Raw genomic sequence first — 19493 nt, forward strand, 5'->3', positions numbered from 1 at the left:
ACTGAAAAATCCTAATCAACAAATACACAAATAGATAAGCTTGAGCTGGTATGGAAAGGCAACATCAGAGCTTTTTGAACTCAAAGTTTTGAATGATCCCAGAAAAACCATGTTCATCTAAATAATGTAGAGAATTACCTTCAATTGTACTTATCGTGGCAAGATCCAGAGAGTCATGAGCATTTATCATTAGTTCCATTTAGATATATCCGGTGGGAATTTAAACTAAACTTAATTCTAGAGGGTACCAACTACACCCTCAAGAGACTGAACACATAACGCTCATCCAAGCTAATTTCTAACAAAGATTTCATAACTAAAAATGTGATATTTGTTGCACACTCCCTTAAAGTTGTGTTTTGGTAAATTTACTCATAAATCCATCATTAAACTAGCCAATTATACATGTCTTGCTACACATTAACAAGGTATACTATTTTCAATGTGCCAAAGCACTATTGCCTAGAGTATTCAAGCGTTTGGCTTCACCTCAGCTCTCTTCTAAGTTTTTTCAGAAAATATAAAAGAAAATACAAAAGGTGGGAGAAAAAAATATGGAACAATTGACATTTGAAATTTGAGGATACATATGAAGAAAACAATTTTTAGGTTTTTCAGTGATTTCGAGTTCTGATTTCAGATAGTCTTACATGGAAGGAGCCGAGAAGATGCCATTTTGACAACACCAAATTGACAATGGAGATCTGTGTAAGATAAAATAAACTATTTCAACACAATCTTTATATTCGATAGAGAAGAGCATTATTTTTTAAGTTATCAAGCATATAAACGAACCATGGTTTACTTTCACTATAAAAGAAAACAAAATATTAATAATTCCTAACTAACAACAACACACAACGTATGTGCTCAAAGGTCCTATATTCATGCATCCACTGGCGGAGCTGGGGGGGGGCTTGGCCCCCAGTGGCATGTTACATCAAGGTAATTTTGATACATAATCCAGCTTAGAAATGATTTTCAGAGCTAATTACCATGACCGCCCCCTCTAATGGATTATTGCTACGTTTGGTCCCCCTTAAGCTGTATTCCTGCCTCCGCCCCTGCATGCATCATGTATGCCATATGTTCAAAGAAAGGACACACACTTTAGAAGATTTGCTAAATGTTTAATCTATCGAGGGATTGATCAAACGTATGATGGTCATTCATATTGTTCTCTAGGATCACATTATCTATTTGTCAAAAAGAAAAGAGAAAAGAAATATATTTCTTCCTTGAGGTGCATGCCAATATAGTCCTGAACCAAGCAGACGAGCACATGTAGAGCAATGAGGGTATATCTGGGACAACTCCACATCACAATTTCACTATTGAAACATATATATGTAGATTCAATATAACTCTCCCGTGAACATGCATCACATATTCCCAACTTCGGCCTATACGAATAGGTGTGCAAGCGGTGCTTGTCGAGTGGGTGAATGGGCCTGGAGCACAACCGTTGACCATATCGCTTCGCTGCAAGTGGCGGTGCCATCCCACATATCAATACCACTTATCAATGGCAAGATAGCTTACGTATCAATTCTAACAGTTAGCTAGCGCGCAGTGCAAATTCTTCATGCTTTATTCCCTGCTGGAATTTTCATGGTGTTCATGTACCCACGATTCTCCTCTAAATTTTCATATATAGATGAGAGGCAATTGACAGTGGAATTTGGAACAACAGGGACCATTATCACATAGTCGAAAGGAACCAGACACGGCTCTGCCTCCTTTGACCAAGTCAACAATCACTAGTGCATGAGTCAACATTGAGCTTGGCGTGTCCCTTGATCATTGTGTGGTTTCTAAACGTCGATATCGACGCTCTCGTGAGTGACTTCATGAAAATAGTGAGAATCCAACAAATACTGCCAAAGAAACCTTAGTTTAAGTAGACCTTGTATGTGTGTTGACATGGTAAACAAGTTCTTTCTTGCCGCTCATACCCCGTAAACCTTGCAAAAGCTCTCGTGGTGGAGCATCCATAAGTTTCAAGTTCTACATGTGTTATATCTCTGATCTTCTTCTTTTTTGCGAGAATGTGCATGCCGTCTCTTACCTATGTGAACCAGCCCGCAAATCGCTCATGGGTTAATCTGAAACAATCACTAGAGAAATATGTAATGATGAAATATTTTTGATGGGGCCACAAGATAAAATGCATTGTGCCACACTATTTTTCTGTTTTGTTTTGGAAAAGCCGTACTACATAAACAATTAATAATAAGAATAAAGAAACAATAAAACCCTGCGAATCAGCTATCCAAACAACATTCAGGTGTGATTTCTTCTCTTTTGATAAACAATCTGCAACAGGGTCACTTCTCTACTACATAAACAAAACTCACACTTAGAAAAAGCAGAAGCTTGAAAAAAAAGGTTTGAAGCTTTCAGCGGATTAAAATCCAACCCAGTGGAGGCCCAAAGCCCCAAACATTGGCCTGATCGTTCTGCAGCCGAAGTCGACGAAGGGAATCCTTCTCCCTGACAGCTCTGCTGCACGTGGGCCAACGTGACCCGCTCGACTTCCGCTATAGGCCAGGACGGGACCCACCCAATCAATCGTCCTAGATCGAGACAATCCTGACCGTCCACGTGTCCCGAACCCACCACGCGGACAGCCCAGATGTTTCCATCCTCCAATCGTGGATCAGAGGAGGTCGCTAGACAAACCGGCTAATCAAATCAAATCACATCTCCGGGGACAGCAATTGCCTGGGCGATCGCTGAAGCCATAGCCAAGCTCTGCCGCGCCTGCGCAGCGCATCCGATCGAATCCAAGGTACTCGGATCTCGCCGTCCTCCTCCTCCTCGTCCTCTTCCGCGCGCGTTCGATCGGTGTCCCGTCCGCTCACCGCGGCACGCTTAAGCTCGCGCGCGCGCGCGTCAGAGATTTGCTGTGTTGCCCCGCCTAGGACGAGCAGGCAGGTGGCACCGGGTTTCGATTCTGCGCTCCATATCGGCTTCGTAGTGGGTTGTTTTCAAGGCATTTGTACGTTTTTTCCCCGTCCGGTTGCTTGCTCTGCGTCGATTTGTGTGTGTGCACGGGCGCGTGCGTGCAGTTGTGATGTTTCTGGATATAGGTGACCGGATCGAGCGATGCAGAGTTCTGTAGATTAGTCAACGGGACGGCGAGGGAGGGGGGGGGAGTTTGTCAGAATGTTGTCCCTAGGAGCTTAATTGACGCGCTGTTAAAGAATCGGTCCAGGTTAATTAACTCTTGTCTGCTACAACGTTCTTAGAGCAATGCGCCAAATCAGAAGATACAGCCATTAAATAAAAAACATTAGTAATCTAATTAGCATATCGTAGTTGTCTAGGGATATTTCTGTTTGAATGTACTCTGTTAACTTACCGTGTTCATGTTGGTATATTAGGCTTCCAAAATTCAGAAACATGGTCGTCTCAAATGGCAATGTCGACATGGAGGAAGGAACCCTTGAAATCGGGATGGGTATGCATTTTCTGGTTATCCCCGTACGAGTATATTTACAATACAATATCAACACTTTTAAGTGGTTATCTGGTTAAGATAAGACACAACTTCTAACTGTTCTCTTTGTATTGCAGAGTACAGGACAGTTTCTGGTGTTGCTGGCCCTCTCGTGATTCTTGACAAAGTGAAGGTATCCTCTATCTTCATACCAATTTTGCTGATTTAACTTTTTGTAACAATTTATTTATCCTGAAACTGTCATTTCAGGGCCCTAAATACCAAGAAATCGTCAACATACGATTGGGAGATGGCACAACTAGGCGTGGTCAGGTGCTCGAAGTTGATGGGGAGAAAGCTGTGGTTCAGGTATTTATATATCAGTGTGATATCGTCATACCGGCATGAAGAATGAAGATCACATTGCTTTTTCTTGAGAAGCTTTCCATTCATCGCCTATTGATGGGATCTTTTATTCAAAAATTTATTTAGAGTATAGTTTGATTAGGAAAAGAGATGACATGTATTATATCATGTTTTTAGCAATCTCCAAAGACTTATTGTTAGATGTCTTTAGCCATAACGATCTTGGTTGTGGTGGATATGATTATGCAATATTCCTATCACATTATCTTAATTTAAGCACCATTGAATAGTTAGTTTCGTTTTTTTTAAACAACAGTTAGTTCCCTTTGTCTTTACTTCGTCTTCAGTTCACGTCACAATTGAAATAAATTTGAACTTCGGTATATGTTAATGCATAGGTTTTTCCTTTTCTACCTTCAGTTCTTTTCATTGTTCATGAAACTTCAGAAATTCACTGGCAGGTTTTCGAGGGAACTTCTGGTATTGACAACAAATATACAACTGTGCAATTCACTGGTGAGGTAACATCGATTTCCCCTGAAACTAGTGTTAATTGCTCTCAATGGAAATTCTTTCATTTTAGTCGACTATTATTGAGTGCTCGTTGTGCCAATGATTAATTTTTGAAACATATTTGTTCAGAATTTTAACTCCTTCACATTTCTGTTATTTACATTTTTTTAAGGTTCTAAAAACTCCGGTGTCACTGGATATGCTTGGGCGCATTTTCAATGGTTCTGGGAAACCTATAGATAACGGGCCACCAATTTTACCAGAGGCATACCTGGACATTTCCGGTAAGAGTTTCTTGTTCAAATGTGAAGAAGATTTTAGAACACCTAGATTTTGATATTGTTTCGTTAATCTGGTGCAGGAAGTTCTATCAATCCCAGTGAACGGACATACCCTGAAGAAATGATTCAGACTGGCATATCTACAATTGATGTCATGAATTCTATAGCTCGTGGTCAGAAGATCCCTCTATTCTCCGCTGCAGGTCTCCCACACAATGAAATTGCTGCTCAGATTTGCCGCCAGGCTGGTTTGGTAAAGCGTAAAGAGAAGACTGATAATCTCCTCGAGGTATATATAAAGTCAAAACGATTATTAGCTACCCATAGTATTTACTTACTAAAGTAATTTGGGTAACTCTCTGCAGTAGCTAGAACTAATTAACATGAAGCTGAAATAACCAACTCTCTTTGATGAATGTTTGCTCTATCAACCAGGCTTTCTACTGATGTATGAACTATCCAAACCTTTCTCGCAGTGCTAAAAAGTTCTACACACGCTTCAAGTGATTAGTTTTGATGAGTTATTCTATGATGGGAGAAAATATCAATTTGCATGTTATGAAATTAATTTTTTCTAAGCTACATAATATAATATCATACGTTGTTGGCTCATCATCGTAAATTTATGACATCCCATGGTGTTCATCTAGCTCCACCTATGCATGGGATTGTAACAATCTATGTATATGTAAGCATCCTCCAGAAATGGCCAGCCAACCACAATTTACAACATTAAACTATTGATCTTTGTGTTGTTTGTTCTAACTTCTAAGAAGTAATTATTAAATATAAATATTGTGTAGAATCCTGGTTTGGTTTACATGGCAAAGTTAAGTCTGCAAGTCGTTCTATTAACTTCTCAGCTACAGTTATTTATTTTAAACCTTCCATCCATTCTTTGTTCCATGCTAGATGGACATTTTGACACTCACACATCTGCTACAATTGTTTTAGAATGCCGAGGAGGACAATTTTGCTATTGTCTTTGCTGCTATGGGAGTAAACATGGAAACAGCACAATTTTTCAAGCGTGATTTTGAGGAGAATGGTTCGATGGAAAGAGTTACCTTATTTCTTAATCTGGTACACGTCCATTATTTTTTCGTCCTTATTTTCTTCTTTACTTGTTGCTCTAAGGATTTTGCGAAATCTTCCCACTAACCTCTTTCTTTTGTTCATAGGCAAATGATCCAACCATTGAGCGTATTATTACTCCAAGAATTGCTCTCACAACAGCGGAGTACTTGGCATATGAGTGTGGGAAGCATGTGCTTGTCATCCTGACTGACATGAGTTCATATGCAGATGCACTTCGTGAAGTAAGGACGCTTATCTCCAGTAATATTTTCCTGGATTTTACAGTAAAAATCGTTGGCTACTTTTTCCCATCAACTGGAGTTAGCACATGGTTTCTGTTATCAGCACATAACCCTGAACATATGTTATCTTGCATCTTAATTTTACCTGCTACAAGAAAGCTCAACATATATATATTTATTATAGAAAACCCATATTTGTAGAGCCAAAGTTATAGCTCCTTTGGGTAAATTTTCGTCTACTTCAGTTTAAAAAATGGTCATCAACTATTTGTGTATCATCATTAGGAGCTAAATATTCACTATTGCAGCTATAACAGCTTAGATTCATATATGTTAGTTTAAGCTATTAATAGTTATGAAGTAAGATCTTATAGCAAAAATAAATCTATATGCAAAGACGATACCGTGACAAATTCCTGTTTGTGTTGGCTGAGGACAGTGGGTTTTCAGTTCTTGTATGGTTTGGATTTAACTGATCCTTGAGTGTATTGTCCTTAATTATGCATGATCAGTTCCCTTACTCTATATGGATGTACAGTTACCTTCTGCCTTTTTTTCAATCAGGTTTCTGCTGCTCGAGAGGAAGTACCTGGAAGGCGTGGTTATCCCGGTTATATGTATACTGACTTAGCAACTATCTATGAGCGTGCTGGTCGCATTGAAGGAAGAAAAGGATCAATTACACAGATTCCTATTTTAACCATGCCTAATGATGGTCAGTTAACAATATATTCGTACTTTCCAGCCAATGTTTTATGAGCTGACGTTCTTTCTCTCCTGTAATGTACAAACAGGCTACATTCGGGATATTCAATATTTCTGGCAATTATTTTTTGTTGTTACAAGTTTTTTACTCTTGTAGATATTACCCATCCAACTCCTGACCTTACTGGTTACATTACTGAGGGGCAGATCTACATTGACAGGCAGCTACACAATCGTCAGGTATTCCACAATGCCCAGTTATCCACTAAACTTTGTAGATCTCCAAAAATTCCCACTAAACTTCGTAAATTTTCTAAGACTTTCACTATGATTTCTGATCCGAACAAGATGGCTAGACCTACGATAGTCAATTTGCCGAGGAAATGATCTTTTTTTTTTTTTCTGCTGAGGCAAGATGGATATGTAGCACGTTGTAGAACAATTCTGTGAAATGAATTATTTATCTGGCTGTTCAAATTGAGGAAAGAGCCTGTTACCTTTCCTTCAGAAAAAGAAAACGCTTTTTCTGTAAGACAAACTTTATACAATGAAATGGAAAAACTTATATTTCTGTTAATGATCAAGTCTGGGAAGATCATAATCATCTCAAATCAATATTTGTATAGCTGCTAACTGAGTCGTATCATGAAATCTATGTCTGATCGTGGCTGATATCTATATGACAGATATACCCACCAATTAATGTCCTTCCCTCACTTTCGCGGCTCATGAAGGTATGGTTTTGCTACTAAAGAAAATTGTCGCAATTGGTACCTACGTTATAGTGATGCCAGCATTATCAATGAGGTCAATAACTACTTACATATCCTGGATCCTTTGCAGAGCGCTATTGGCGAAGGCATGACTCGACGGGATCATTCTGATGTCTCAAACCAGGTCCGTTAGAGATTCCCGTAATATACAGCTTGCACTATCTTATTCCAGAATATGGATCGGTTAATCACATGTTATCCTTTCAGCTATATGCCAACTACGCCATAGGCAAGGACGTGCAGGCTATGAAGGCAGTGGTGGGAGAGGAGGCACTTTCATCAGAGGACTTGGTAATCTCGAGCATTTTTTCCCCTTATTTTCTCAATTCTTGTCCAGGTTCTTCTCCACTGAACTTTTGAAATGTGATGGCAGCTCTACCTTGAGTTCCTTGACAAGTTTGAGAGGAAGTTTGTGGCTCAGGGAGCATATGACACGCGAAACATCTTTCAGTCGCTTGACCTCGCCTGGACCCTACTCCGCATCTTTCCCCGTGAGCTGCTTCACCGTATTCCGGCGAAAACCCTTGATCAGTTCTACAGTCGTGATGCCTCCCACTAAGTCATAATTTGGGCGCTATCTTGGAAAATGATGGTGGTTGTGCAATAAGGCCACGCCAGTGGCTCGGTTAATATATATTGTGCTATTTGTTGTTTAAATTCGTGCTAGCATTAGCAAGACCTCATTTCTTTTGACAAAAACATGATTCACCTAGCAATTTGGGCATCAACATTGTTACCTGAATCGCATCATGTATCATATTGCTGAGGACATTTGTTGCAAGGAAAGGGGAATAATCGAGGGCAAGTTGAGCCAGATATATTGAATTTTGAATAAAGAGAGAAATGATTTGTATTCACGTGAAGAAGCGTAAAAGAATTGCATCCATGCAAAGCTCCAGCCATCACACTTACCTTCTAGTGGCCTTCTTACTACTAAACACTAGCTGTCTGTGTATTGGTTTCTAGTTGACTCCTACTTCGCATGTGTGTGTGTTTTCAGATAAAAGTCATATAGGTGCCTGACTTTAAATTAATAAATTACTGAACAAAAGTTTACGGGGTTGATTGCTAGGGGCACCAGCTTACGATTACAAACGAGGCCAAAGGCCAAATAGTTTAGTTACAAGTGACCGGATAGAAATTTGGTGCACATGGACACTAGTGATCCCTATTTAAAAAAGTAATTAAAAATCACATTTCTATCTTTTTGAGAATTGTTCCACTGATCTGTTAATAATCATCCATAGTAGTGTAAAAAATTTAAAAATAAATAAATAAATAAAATTAGATTTTAGATCACCTAGTGACGACTATAAACACTAGCACGAGACGAAGATGTGCCGCCGTCCTTGCCCGTCCATCACTGAAGCCGGACAAAGCGTGTTGTAATATACAAGCGGGAAATCATCGTGTTAAGGTCACAAAGGACCGACACGTTTGTTTACTCATGTAACTTGATTTTATATTAATAAAATACTCCGTATGTATTTTCTCTCTAAAAAACCCAGCACACCAGAGCAACAACCATCTTCAAAGATGAGACCTATGTTGGAGATATGCCCAAGAGGCAATAATAAAATGATTATTATTATATATCTTTGTGTTTATGATAATGTTTACATACCATGCTATAATTGTATTAACCGAAACATTGATACATGTGTGTTATGTAAAAAACAAGGAGTCCCTAGTAAGCCTCTTGTATAACTAGCTTGTTGATTAATAGATGATCATAGTTTCATGATTATGAACATCGGATGTTATTAATAAGAAGGTTATATCATTATGTGAATGATGTAATGGACACACCCAATTAAGCGTAGCATAAGATCACGTCATTAAGTTATTTGCTATAAGCTTTCGATACATAGTTACCTAGTCCTTTCGACCATGAGATCATGTAAATCACTTATACCGGAAGGGTACTTTGATTACATCAAACGCCATCTGCGTAAATAGGTGGTTATAAAGGTGGGATTAAGTATCCGGAAAGTATGAGTTGAGGCATATGGATCAACAGTGGGATTTGTCCATCCCGATGACGGATAGATATACTCTGGGGCCCTCTCGGTGGAATGTCGTCTAATTAGCTTGCAAGCATATGAATGGTTCATAAGAGACCACATACCACGGTACGAGTAAAGAGTACTTGTCAGGAGACAAGGTTGAACAAGGTATAGAGATACCGATGATCAAACCTCGGACAAGTAAAATATCGCGTGACAAAGGGAATCGGTATCGTATGTAAATGGTTCATTCGATCACTAAAGTCATCGTTGAATATGTGGGAGCCATTATGGATCTCCAGATCCCGCTATTGGTTATTGGTCGAGAGAGGTCTCAACCATGTCCGCATAGTTCGCGAACCGTAGGGTGACACACTTAAGGTTTGATGTCGTTTAAGTAGATATGGAATATGGAATGGAGTTCGAAGTTTTGTTCGGAGTCTCGGATGGGATCCAGGACATCACGAGGAGGTCCGGAATGGTCCGGAGAATAAGATTCATATATAGGAAGTCATATTCCAAGTTTGGAAATGATCCAGTGCATTTATGACAGGTTCTAGAAGGTTCTAGAAAAGTCCGGAAGAAATCACCATGGAAAGTGGAGTCCCGGAGGGACTCCACCTAACATGGCCGGCCAGCCCTAAGGGGGTGGAGTCCCAGGTGGACTCCACCATAGGTGGCCGGCCACCCCACCTAAAGGAAAGGTGGGAGTCCCACCTTGGGTAGGACTCCCTCCTTGAGTATGTTTCCCACTTTTGGGAGGTTTTGTTGTTGGGGTCTTATTCGAAGACTTGGACTACAACTATTGGGGATTTCCACCTATATAATGAGGAGGAGAGGGAGGGGGCAGCCACTCTTGGCCGCACCACCTAGGGCTGCCTATGGCCGGTGCCCTACCCCCTCTCTCTCCCCAAACCCTAGCGCCCCTCCTCCACATACTACTCCCGCAGCGCATAGGCGAAGCCCTGCCGGAGTTCTCCACCACCACCGCCACCACGCCGTCGTGCTGCCGGGATTCCGAGGAGGATCTACTACTTCCGCTGCCCGCCGGAACGGGGAGAAGGACGTCATCTTCATCAACACCGAACGTGTGACCGAGTACGGAGGTGCCGCCCGATTGTGGCACCGTCAAGATCTTCTACGCGCTTTTGAAAGCGGCAAGTGATCGTCTACCGCAGCAACGAGAGCCTCCTCTTGTAGGCTTTGGAAATCTTCAAGGGTTACTCTCGTTCATCCCCTCGTTGCTCCCGTCTTCTAGATTGCATCTTGGCTTGGATTGCGTTCTCGCGGTAGGAATTTTTTTGTTTTCTATGCTACGAATCCCATCAACCTATAGATCAAAAGAGCCAAACCTGAAACCACACCAACAAACATAAAAAATTGAAGGAGATCCGTGGGACGAACAACTCCACACGCCCTCCGTCGGTGTTAGTCACACCACCGGAGCGAGGATATGACGGGGATGAGCTTATTCTAACTTTTAGATGTAGCTGCCACCTCGGCATCTCAAAGAAGATACTAGAAAAATCTAAACAAAGAACGAGAACCCTCCCACCAGCGAGGGATCGTGATCCGTCACGCCTCCAAGGCCCCAAGATCACCGGAGGCAGAGCGGACCATCGACATCACCGACGAGAGAAATGAACCCTAGATAGGTTTTAAACTATTAGCATTATTGGACTTGCATAGATAAAAAAATATTGATAGTGACCTTGTATATTTAAGAATGGAGGAAGTATATCCGTGACTAGAAGGGCAACGTGTTCTGGCTAGCAAGTGTGCAACCAAACCTGGGTCGTACTACATACGGAGTACGGAGTATATGACAGTCCCTGTTCTATTCGGACCTGATTTTACGTGGAACAAAAGCTTTCGATCTCTCGAGGGCTCGAGGCTTTCCCCCGACGCAAGAATAAACGGGAGCTAACCGAGAACCCCACACAGCCCTTCCCCTCTTTCCCTCTGCTTGCGGCGGCGCGACCGTCCGTAGGGGAACTCCCAATCGAAAACATGGCGGCCGCCGCCGCCGCCGCCCGCTCGAAGCGCAGGCTCCTGCCATACTTCCACCGCCTCCTCCACTCCGCCGCCTCCCCCTCGCCCAACCGCTTCCTGCGCCACGCGTCGCCGGTGCCGCGCGCCGCCGACCACGCCCCCTTCTTCCGCCTCCCCGCCGCGCGCGTCTCCACGCTCCCCACCGGCCTCCGCGTCGTCACGCAGGCCTACCCGGCCGCCACCCGCATGGCCTCCGTCGGCGTCTGGGTCGACGCCGGCAGCCGCTTCGAGCTGCCCGGCACCAACGGCACCGCGCACTTCCTCGAGCACATGGCCTTCAAGGGCACCCAGCGCCGCCCCACCGCGCACGCGCTCGAGGTCGAGATCGAGGACATGGGCGCGCGCCTCAACGCCTACACCTCCCGCGAGCAGACCACCTTCTTCGCCGACGTGCAGGGCCGCGACGTGCCCGCCGCGCTCGACGTCCTCAGCGACATCCTACAGCACCCGCGATTCCCGCAGCAGGCCATCCAGCGAGAGCGCGGCGTCATCCTCCGCGAGATGGAGGAGGTGAGCTGTCGCGCCTTTCTTTTTTCTTTTTACTGCGTCACACCCTTTTCCCCTACACAGCTACACATCTACAGTAAGATTCCTTAATGAAATCGGGGGAAACCCCTTTTATCAAAGAACGAAAAGCTACAATAAGATTCCTCAATTTACTAGTCCGTGGATGTAAGCTTTCGTGATAAAATCTTACTTATTCTTCTTGTGGCATTGGTAATTTTGTCATCTGACTATTGGCCTGAGAGTAAAGGTGAATTTGCTTTGTTGGTGCTTGCTATGTATTGTTGATACTTTCCTGTGTTTGTGAAAATAAACGTGTTCATTAGGCTCTGTCAAATGTTCAATAGGTTTGCTTCTGCAACAATCGTTCAGGCTCTACCTGTACTAGATTAGTACTTCATTGATGTTACGATATGTATGTACTGTAGCCATAGGTCACTGCTGCTGGTCATTGATGTTTCATGTCTTGGTTTTTTCCCTGGATTTATACTTTGTTATGGGGCATGCTGCTGCCCTTTCAAGCTTGCTCAAACTTTGGCAATATGGATTCTTATATTGCTCTAATGATTGGTATTCTTTGTAGGGTAGAATCTTGTAATTGTTCCACAGTATGGCAAGTGTGCTTTACCAATGCTGATATAAATGCCTTTTTTTGTGTTAAAACTTAAAAGATCCCATATGATTAATTCACATGCTAGGTATTCTGTACAAAGATTGAAACTTTATTTGTAAATTCAACATCGGAGCGGACTGCCATATTACCGTGTTTCTTACATAGTCTGATCTTTATTGGTTTTCTATTCAAATGTTTGGAATTTGATGCATGGTTACATATGTTTATGGGTAGACAGGTGCAAGGAATGATGGAGGAGGTCATATTTGATCACTTGCATACTGCAGCATTTCGGGATCATCCGTTAGGGGACACAATATTAGGTCCGAAGGAGAACATCCACTCGATCTCGAAGAATGATTTGCAGCAGTATATTTCAACTCATTATACCTGTCCTAGAACGGTATGGTTATCTGCCTCTGTAAAATAGTTTAGCATTTTTTAAACTTGGAAAAGTTGATGAAAGTTTTTGCGGGTTGGCTTAGGTTGTATCTGCTGCTGGAGATGTCGATCATGATGAGGTTGTTGATAAAGTCAAGGAATTGTTTACCGGATTCTCTACTGATCCAACTACTGCAGATCAACTTGTTGAGGCAAACCCGGCTGTTTTTACTGGCTCAGAGGTCTGCTTTTAGTTTATCTAGATGTTACTGTAGTAATTTATTAGGCTATGTTAACTGATCTTTATCTTTTGGATCTTATATAACATTAGGTTCGCATAGAGGATGCCGAGATGCCTCTAGCACATCTTGCAATTGCTTTCAAGGGTTCATCTTGGACTGACCCTAGATCAATTCCTCTTATGGTCACCCAAAGCATATTGGGAGCTTGGAACAGAAGCATAGGTGTAGGGAACTGCTCAGGGTGAGAAAGATTTTCATTGATTGATCGAGAGTTTTCCCTTCTAGTTTCTTATTACTGAATTTGTTGCTAAAGCTGGCGTTGTATGTTGAAATGCTAGGTCTTCTTTAGCTCGTGGCATCAGCAATGGTGAGTTAGCTGAGAGCCTGATGGCGTTCAACACTAACTATCGTGATACAGGATTATTTGGCATCTATACTACTGCTCCGGTAAAGTTTGTTTCTCAATCTTATTTTCAGTTGCTTGAACATTTGAATCACTTCAATAACTTGCTTAAAATCTGATATGATTATTTTCTATCTTGATGTCAGCTAATGAGTAACGGTTATCTTGTCTATTAAGTTCACTGCAATATTTTCCATTGCAGTGCTTACCTGAATAGTGTTTAGTTTAAATATGGAATATTCTAGTGGTGGTGCTCTTCTACTTTAAGTAACAGATTTGTATAAGTAATGACTGAATTTGTGTATACTTGCCACTTACGGGGAATGTGTAAGCTGTGAGTTAATAACATATGATTAATTAGCAAACTCGTAGATCTTTTAGGCAGCTTATTGTTTACCCTCATAGCATCTGAATTGGCTACAAGTTCGAGAAACATGCCAATCACTTACATGTGCTCTATGCAAATTTCTTCAAATTTTAAAGTGATTATATAATTGTACCAGCAGCGGAGATGAGTTAAGTTAAGCTATGGATTTGGACCAAACTACCCCTGTAAAACTTTATCTTACAGTTTTTGTATTCTGATTGCAGCCTGATGCACTACATGACCTGTCACGGTTAATAATGGAAGAATTCAGAAGACTTGCATTCAGAGTGTCAGAGACAGAGGTTGCTCGTGCTCGTAATCAGGTATCTGTGGTTTCAAGGGGTTTTTCCCTAGATTTATGTATTTCTCTTTATTGCCTGGTTTTCCCTGTGAATATTTATGGAAGACAAAACCGCGTAGTTTCTCCTACATTTTTGTTAATAAATAATTAAATATTAGAGAAAATTCTTGTTATAATTTGGTTGATTCAAACATGTACTTGTAGTGGTCTAGTTTGTTTAATAGGACGATGCTTCTCTGTGTTATTATGCATTTTGGATCTCACGTGATAGTAGATATGTTTCTGCTTTATATTCGTTCCGTCAGTCAGTTATTTGTTTCTCCATTAAATTTTGCTAGTACTTGCTAAGCTCATGTTACCCTACTTCACAGCAGCAGTGACAAGGTGACTGCATGTAATATAGTTAAAAATACTGGTGATTGATCTACGCATCTTCAGCAATAGTTAAACAAGCAACAAGCTCATCAACAGCAAACCTCTTTCCTTTTTTGAAAACAGCTTGTGCTTAATAATCTATAGGATATTGCAGTATGTTGTTTGGATAGAATCATTAGTTACGTTGCATGTTATTCAAACATTTTCTACAATTGGAACATCAACCTGCAATCTCGTCACTTGCAAGAGATCCTCATGTTTTTCTTGGCCTCACTTGGAAGCAACATGTTCTGTTTGCACATGTTTTAATTAGAGAAAAAAGTAGGTAAAAGAACTCTTACCTTTTTTATCCTTTTCAGTTGAAATCTTCTCTTTTACTCCATATTGATGGATCAACTGCGGTTTCTGAGAATAATGGTCGCCAGGTATGCATAGTCTACTCTTGTGTTGGCATTCTCAGTAATGATAGCTACTATTCTCCCGATTAACAAACACACAACCATCTCGTGCAGATGCTAACCTATGGACGAGTAATGCCATTCTTGGAGCTTTTTGCTCGAATTGATGCTGTTGACTGCGCTGCGATAATGGAAACAGCCAAGGACTTCATAGTTGATAAGGTAGATTTCGTAAGGCTCAATTTGTGGTTGTTGAACTGTGGTGCGCTTAAATTATTCTGTAATTTGCTATGGAAAAATAGCCACCGATGCAAGAAAAGGCTGGTTGGGGGCAAACGTGATTATCATAATCCGCCACAACATCAAATGTGGCCTAAACTCGTTGTCTTACTAATAGTAATGCAGTAACGCTGAGTAATCCAGTGATTCTGAAGTTTATGCACTCACGTGTTTGACATTTTTTTCAGGATGTTGCCCTTGCTGCAGTCGGACCGGTCTCTAATTTGCCAGAGCTGAGTTGGTTTCGCTCACAGACAAGTTCTGATGAGAAATTTACTGCTAAACTGTTTTCGCTGGGGGCGTAAAATAACTGAAGCTGCTGCTCCGGGATATTGTTGTTGTAACTCTAGTATACTGTTTATGAATTGATAGCTAGCTTAAAGAGTTTTAGTTATTCCTTACAGATATGGGTTCTTTTGTGCTTGCATGCTATTTATTTTTATAGTACTCCCTCCGATCTGTAATAAGTGTCGGAGGAACTATTATGGATCGGATGGAGTATTAAAATGTGCAAATAACTTTATTCTTAGATTCCTCACTTTCACGTGATTTTGAACCTGGAATCGTCTTCAAACTTCACTTGAGGGCTCTTTGATCAAGGTAATCTCATACAAATTTTGTAGGATTTTATTCCTTCGAAAATTTTCCAGCTTGTTTAGTTTGTAGTATTACAAACCATACAATCTTTTTCCAAGGGATTTTTTTCCTTGCATTCTACCTTGTGAAGAATTCATTGTTTATGTAACAACTATGTCATCCCGATTCTATATTTTTTTTTATATTCCTGCCTTTTAGAATCCTGCGAACAAAAGAGGCTCTCTAACATAATAAACTAGTAGTACTAGCAAAATATATTAGAAAGGAAGATTAGTTTTAAGTGAACATGATAATTTTTAAAATCTTAGAGCATCTCCGATTTGGGGGACACGACCAAAAAAAGTCCGTCGCGTGCCCCAAAGGCCGCTTCAGTCTGGACGTGCCCCAAATATTGTTCGGCGTTCCTAGCCCATCCCCTCTGCATAGAGGCTCTACCAGTGACGTCGGACACGACTTTTACACTTGCTTTTTGTTTGGAGGTCGCGTTTGGGGGACGTGGCTGGAAAAGGGACCTCCTTCAAACGCAAATTTGGTCCGGACGCCCCCCAAATGACCAATCCGGCGCTTTTACCGGACATCGTTTTGGGGATGCCACTAGAGATGCTGGTTACCGCTTCGTACTTTTCGTAGCCTGTAAAAAATGGTACTCCGGTTCCTCTAAAGAAAAATGGTACTACTCCGATTTGGGACCTGTTTATGGACGGAGTACAATATTTGGCTTCAGTCCAATAGGCCAGATGTGGCTTTTCACCACTGCATTTAGCGGCAGCAAGACGCTAGATGCTGCTGCCTGCTGTTTCTATGCGCAGATTTTAAGCAGAAACCGTCCGTTGCTCCGATGAGCACTGTGCGCGCCCAGCAGTTTCCGCTCTGCTTGGCGCCGTTCCCTGGAAGGACAAATGGGCTCACGCTGCTCACGTTCCCGCGCCACCACCACCCCCGCGGCATCTCCTCCTGGATCTCTCACATTAATCCTTCATCACGCACTCGGCCGTTGCACAATCAACTCCTCCGTCTCCCCCTCGCTTGTGCTACCATGGTCTGCTACGTACATACATTCTGGCCTCACCGGCTCCTTCAAACAGCTAGCTTCGCTCCATCTTATCATTTCTCTCTGCTTCTGTTTCATGGCACTACGCGTGCCCCTCATCATGCTGGCGCTCCTCGCCGCTGTCAGTGTCTCCTCACCTGTCCCGAGCCCCGATGCCGTGGCGCTGCTCGCGTTCAAGTCCGCGTGCGCCGTTCATGGCACCACGGCCCTCGACTCCTGGACAGAGTCCTCCGACCCCTGCTCCGGCGAGTGGCGTGGAGTCACTTGCCACCGGCCCTCCTCCCCCGGCCCCCCTCGTGTCCGTGGCATCGTTCTTGAAGGCCTCGGCCTCGGTGGTGATGCCGGCGCTCTCGCCGCGCTCGCGGATCTCCCAGCGCTCTCGTTCCTTAGCCTCAAGAAGAACAACTTCACGGGACCGCTCCACGATGTGGACTTCTCCGCCATGGCGCCGCACCTCAAGCTCCTCTACCTCTCCGGCAATGCCTTCTCGGGGCGGTTTCCCCAGTCCATCCTACGGCTCCGCCACCTGCGCCGTCTCGACCTCGCCGGCAATCGGCTCGCCGGCACGATTCCGCCCGAGATCGGCCACCGCCTCCGCGCGCTCGTGACGTTGCGTCTCGCGCGCAATTCGTTCGTCGGCTCCCTGCCCACCTCTCTGGAAGCGATGGCAATGCTTGCCGAGCTCAACGTCTCAGGCAACCACCTGAGCGGGCAGATTCCGAAGCGCCTCGCGGCGGCATTCCCCGCGTCGTCGTTTGCGGGCAACCCCGAGCTTTGCGGTGCCCCGCTGCGCCGCCGGTGCAGACGACAGCAGCAGGGAGGCGATGGCGAGACAACACACGAACAGATGGGGACGAGGCACAACTCCCGCTACCGGTGGATGGTGGTGATGATCATGGCGGCGGTGGGCGCGGCTGTCGCCACGCTGATCGCCACGGCACTGTGCGCGGTGCTGTGGTGGAAGAAGAAGAAGAAGCCCACGCCGCCGCGCGCGAACTCGCGCACCAGCTCGACGTCGGCGTCGCGGGAGGAGACGGTGCGCTTTGACGGGTGCTGCGAGGAGTTCGACGTGAGGGCGCTCATGATGGGGGCTGCGGAGATGCTGGGCAAAGGCGCGGCCGCGACGACGTACCGCGTGTTCATGGGAGGCCAAAGCGACGTGAACGACGACCACGCTGGGGTGGTGGAGAAGACGGAGGGCGAGGCGGTGGTGGTGAAGAGGCTGAGGAGGAGGGAGGGCGCCACCCGGGAGGACGAGAGGCGGCGGAGGGAGCTGGTGAGGGAGATGGGCTCGTGGCGGCACGCCAACATCGTCGACCTGCGCGCGTTCTACGCGTCGGCGGAGGAGCTTCTCCTCGTCTTCGACTACATCCCCCACGGCAGCCTCCACAGTCTCCTCCATGGTCAGTAGCCTCTCCGTCTCTCATCGGCCGTACGTCCAACTTGCAAACTTGTCACGACATGTTTTCTAATGTCTGTACGACTGAGCAGAGAACCGGGGACCGGCACGAGTCCCTCTGGACTGGCAGACGAGGCTGAAGCTGGCGCAGGACGCGGCGCAAGGCCTCGCCTACCTCCACGGCGCGTCTGGCTCCAGGCTCTCTCACCGGCACCTCACCTCCTCCAACATCCTCATCGACGCCGGCGGCAACGCGCGTGTCTCCGACTTCGCCATGCTCCAGCTGCTCGTGCCGGCACCACCCGAAAAGGCCCTGCAGAAGCAGGACGTGCGCGACTTCGGGGTCATCCTGCTGGAGATCCTCACGGGCCGGTCGCCGGAGGACGGCAAGGTGGACATGCCGCGGTGGGTGAGGACGGTGGTGCGGGAAGAGTGGACCTCCGAGGTGTTCGACATGGAGCTGCTGCGGGGCAGGGGCGCCGAGGACGAGATGGTGGCGCTCCTCCAGGTGGCGCTGCTCTGCGCCGCCGACGACCCGAAGGAGCGGCCGAGGATGGCGGTGGTGTCCAAGATGATCGAGGACATCAGGAACAGAGGGAGCAAGAGGAGCAAGTACTCTGCTTCTCCGTCGCAAGCTGGGTGTTCGTACGAGTCGTCTCCTTGCGTTTCAGAGGACACAACAAAGTCCACTACTGCCTCAAGCTCTTGACTCTTGAGACTTGATGCACTAGTCACCACCGAGGTGTGTGCTCGTTTCTGACATCTCTGTCAAACAATGTCGTCTCGAGAAAACATGTTGGCAAAGAACATGAATTATTTGCTATGAGCAACTGATAAAACGTTTGCACCAACCAAGAGGTGTACCGTGTACACTTCGAATGTTAATGGACTGCCCTACCTTGAAATTGTTGAAATGTTAGGCCCACATTTTGTGGCCTATACTAGATTTCAGATTTTCCCTATAAATTTCAAAGTCTACTTAGTGTCAGCCTTGTGAGTTTGAACCCAAGTTGGTGGCAGCTCACTAGGGAGTGACAAAAGGTGGGAAGTTTAGTCCCACATGGAAAGTTGGGAGGAAGTTAGACCACCTTATAAGGTGGGTTGTTCCACCATTAGTAAGTGAGTG

At 44.3% G+C, this 19493-nt stretch overlaps 3 protein-coding genes across 4 annotated transcripts; all 3 read left to right on the top strand.

Annotated features, from left to right (window-relative positions):
* Positions 1-2661: 2661 nt before the first annotated feature.
* On the top strand, positions 2662-8256 carry LOC124659180 (V-type proton ATPase subunit B 2-like). Of its 2 annotated transcripts, none has more exons than XM_047197115.1 (15): positions 2662-2791; positions 3387-3463; positions 3580-3635; positions 3713-3811; positions 4270-4329; positions 4494-4605; positions 4683-4891; positions 5557-5685; positions 5784-5921; positions 6486-6636; positions 6784-6866; positions 7313-7360; positions 7470-7523; positions 7607-7690; positions 7773-8256. In XM_047197115.1, exons 2-15 carry the CDS (start codon positions 3406-3408, stop codon positions 7956-7958), a joined length of 1467 nt encoding a protein of 488 aa, XP_047053071.1. In that variant the 5' UTR covers positions 2662-2791; positions 3387-3405; the 3' UTR covers positions 7959-8256. The 2 variants fall into 2 exon arrangements, with proteins under 2 accessions (XP_047053071.1, XP_047053072.1); XM_047197116.1 differs by having other exon boundaries at positions 2666-2791; positions 3402-3463.
* A 3159-nt stretch (positions 8257-11415) lies between these two features.
* LOC124661310 (probable mitochondrial-processing peptidase subunit beta, mitochondrial) lies at positions 11416-15723 on the top strand. Its single transcript, XM_047199175.1, has 9 exons — positions 11416-11967; positions 12813-12977; positions 13060-13197; positions 13287-13438; positions 13536-13644; positions 14192-14290; positions 15003-15068; positions 15156-15263; positions 15509-15723. The coding sequence occupies exons 1-9, from the start codon at positions 11416-11418 to the stop codon at positions 15623-15625; spliced, it is 1506 nt and encodes a 501-aa protein (XP_047055131.1). The 3' UTR covers positions 15626-15723.
* A 1321-nt stretch (positions 15724-17044) lies between these two features.
* Positions 17045-19076, top strand: LOC124666616 (probable leucine-rich repeat receptor-like protein kinase At1g68400). The gene is made up of 2 exons (XM_047203959.1): positions 17045-18371; positions 18460-19076. Exons 1-2 carry the CDS (start codon positions 17045-17047, stop codon positions 19074-19076), a joined length of 1944 nt encoding a protein of 647 aa, XP_047059915.1.
* The last annotated feature ends 417 nt before the right edge of the window (positions 19077-19493 follow it).

This window comes from Lolium rigidum, chromosome 6, assembly GCF_022539505.1.
Source record: "Lolium rigidum isolate FL_2022 chromosome 6, APGP_CSIRO_Lrig_0.1, whole genome shotgun sequence".
In the NCBI taxonomy this organism is placed as follows: domain Eukaryota; kingdom Viridiplantae; phylum Streptophyta; class Magnoliopsida; order Poales; family Poaceae; genus Lolium; species Lolium rigidum.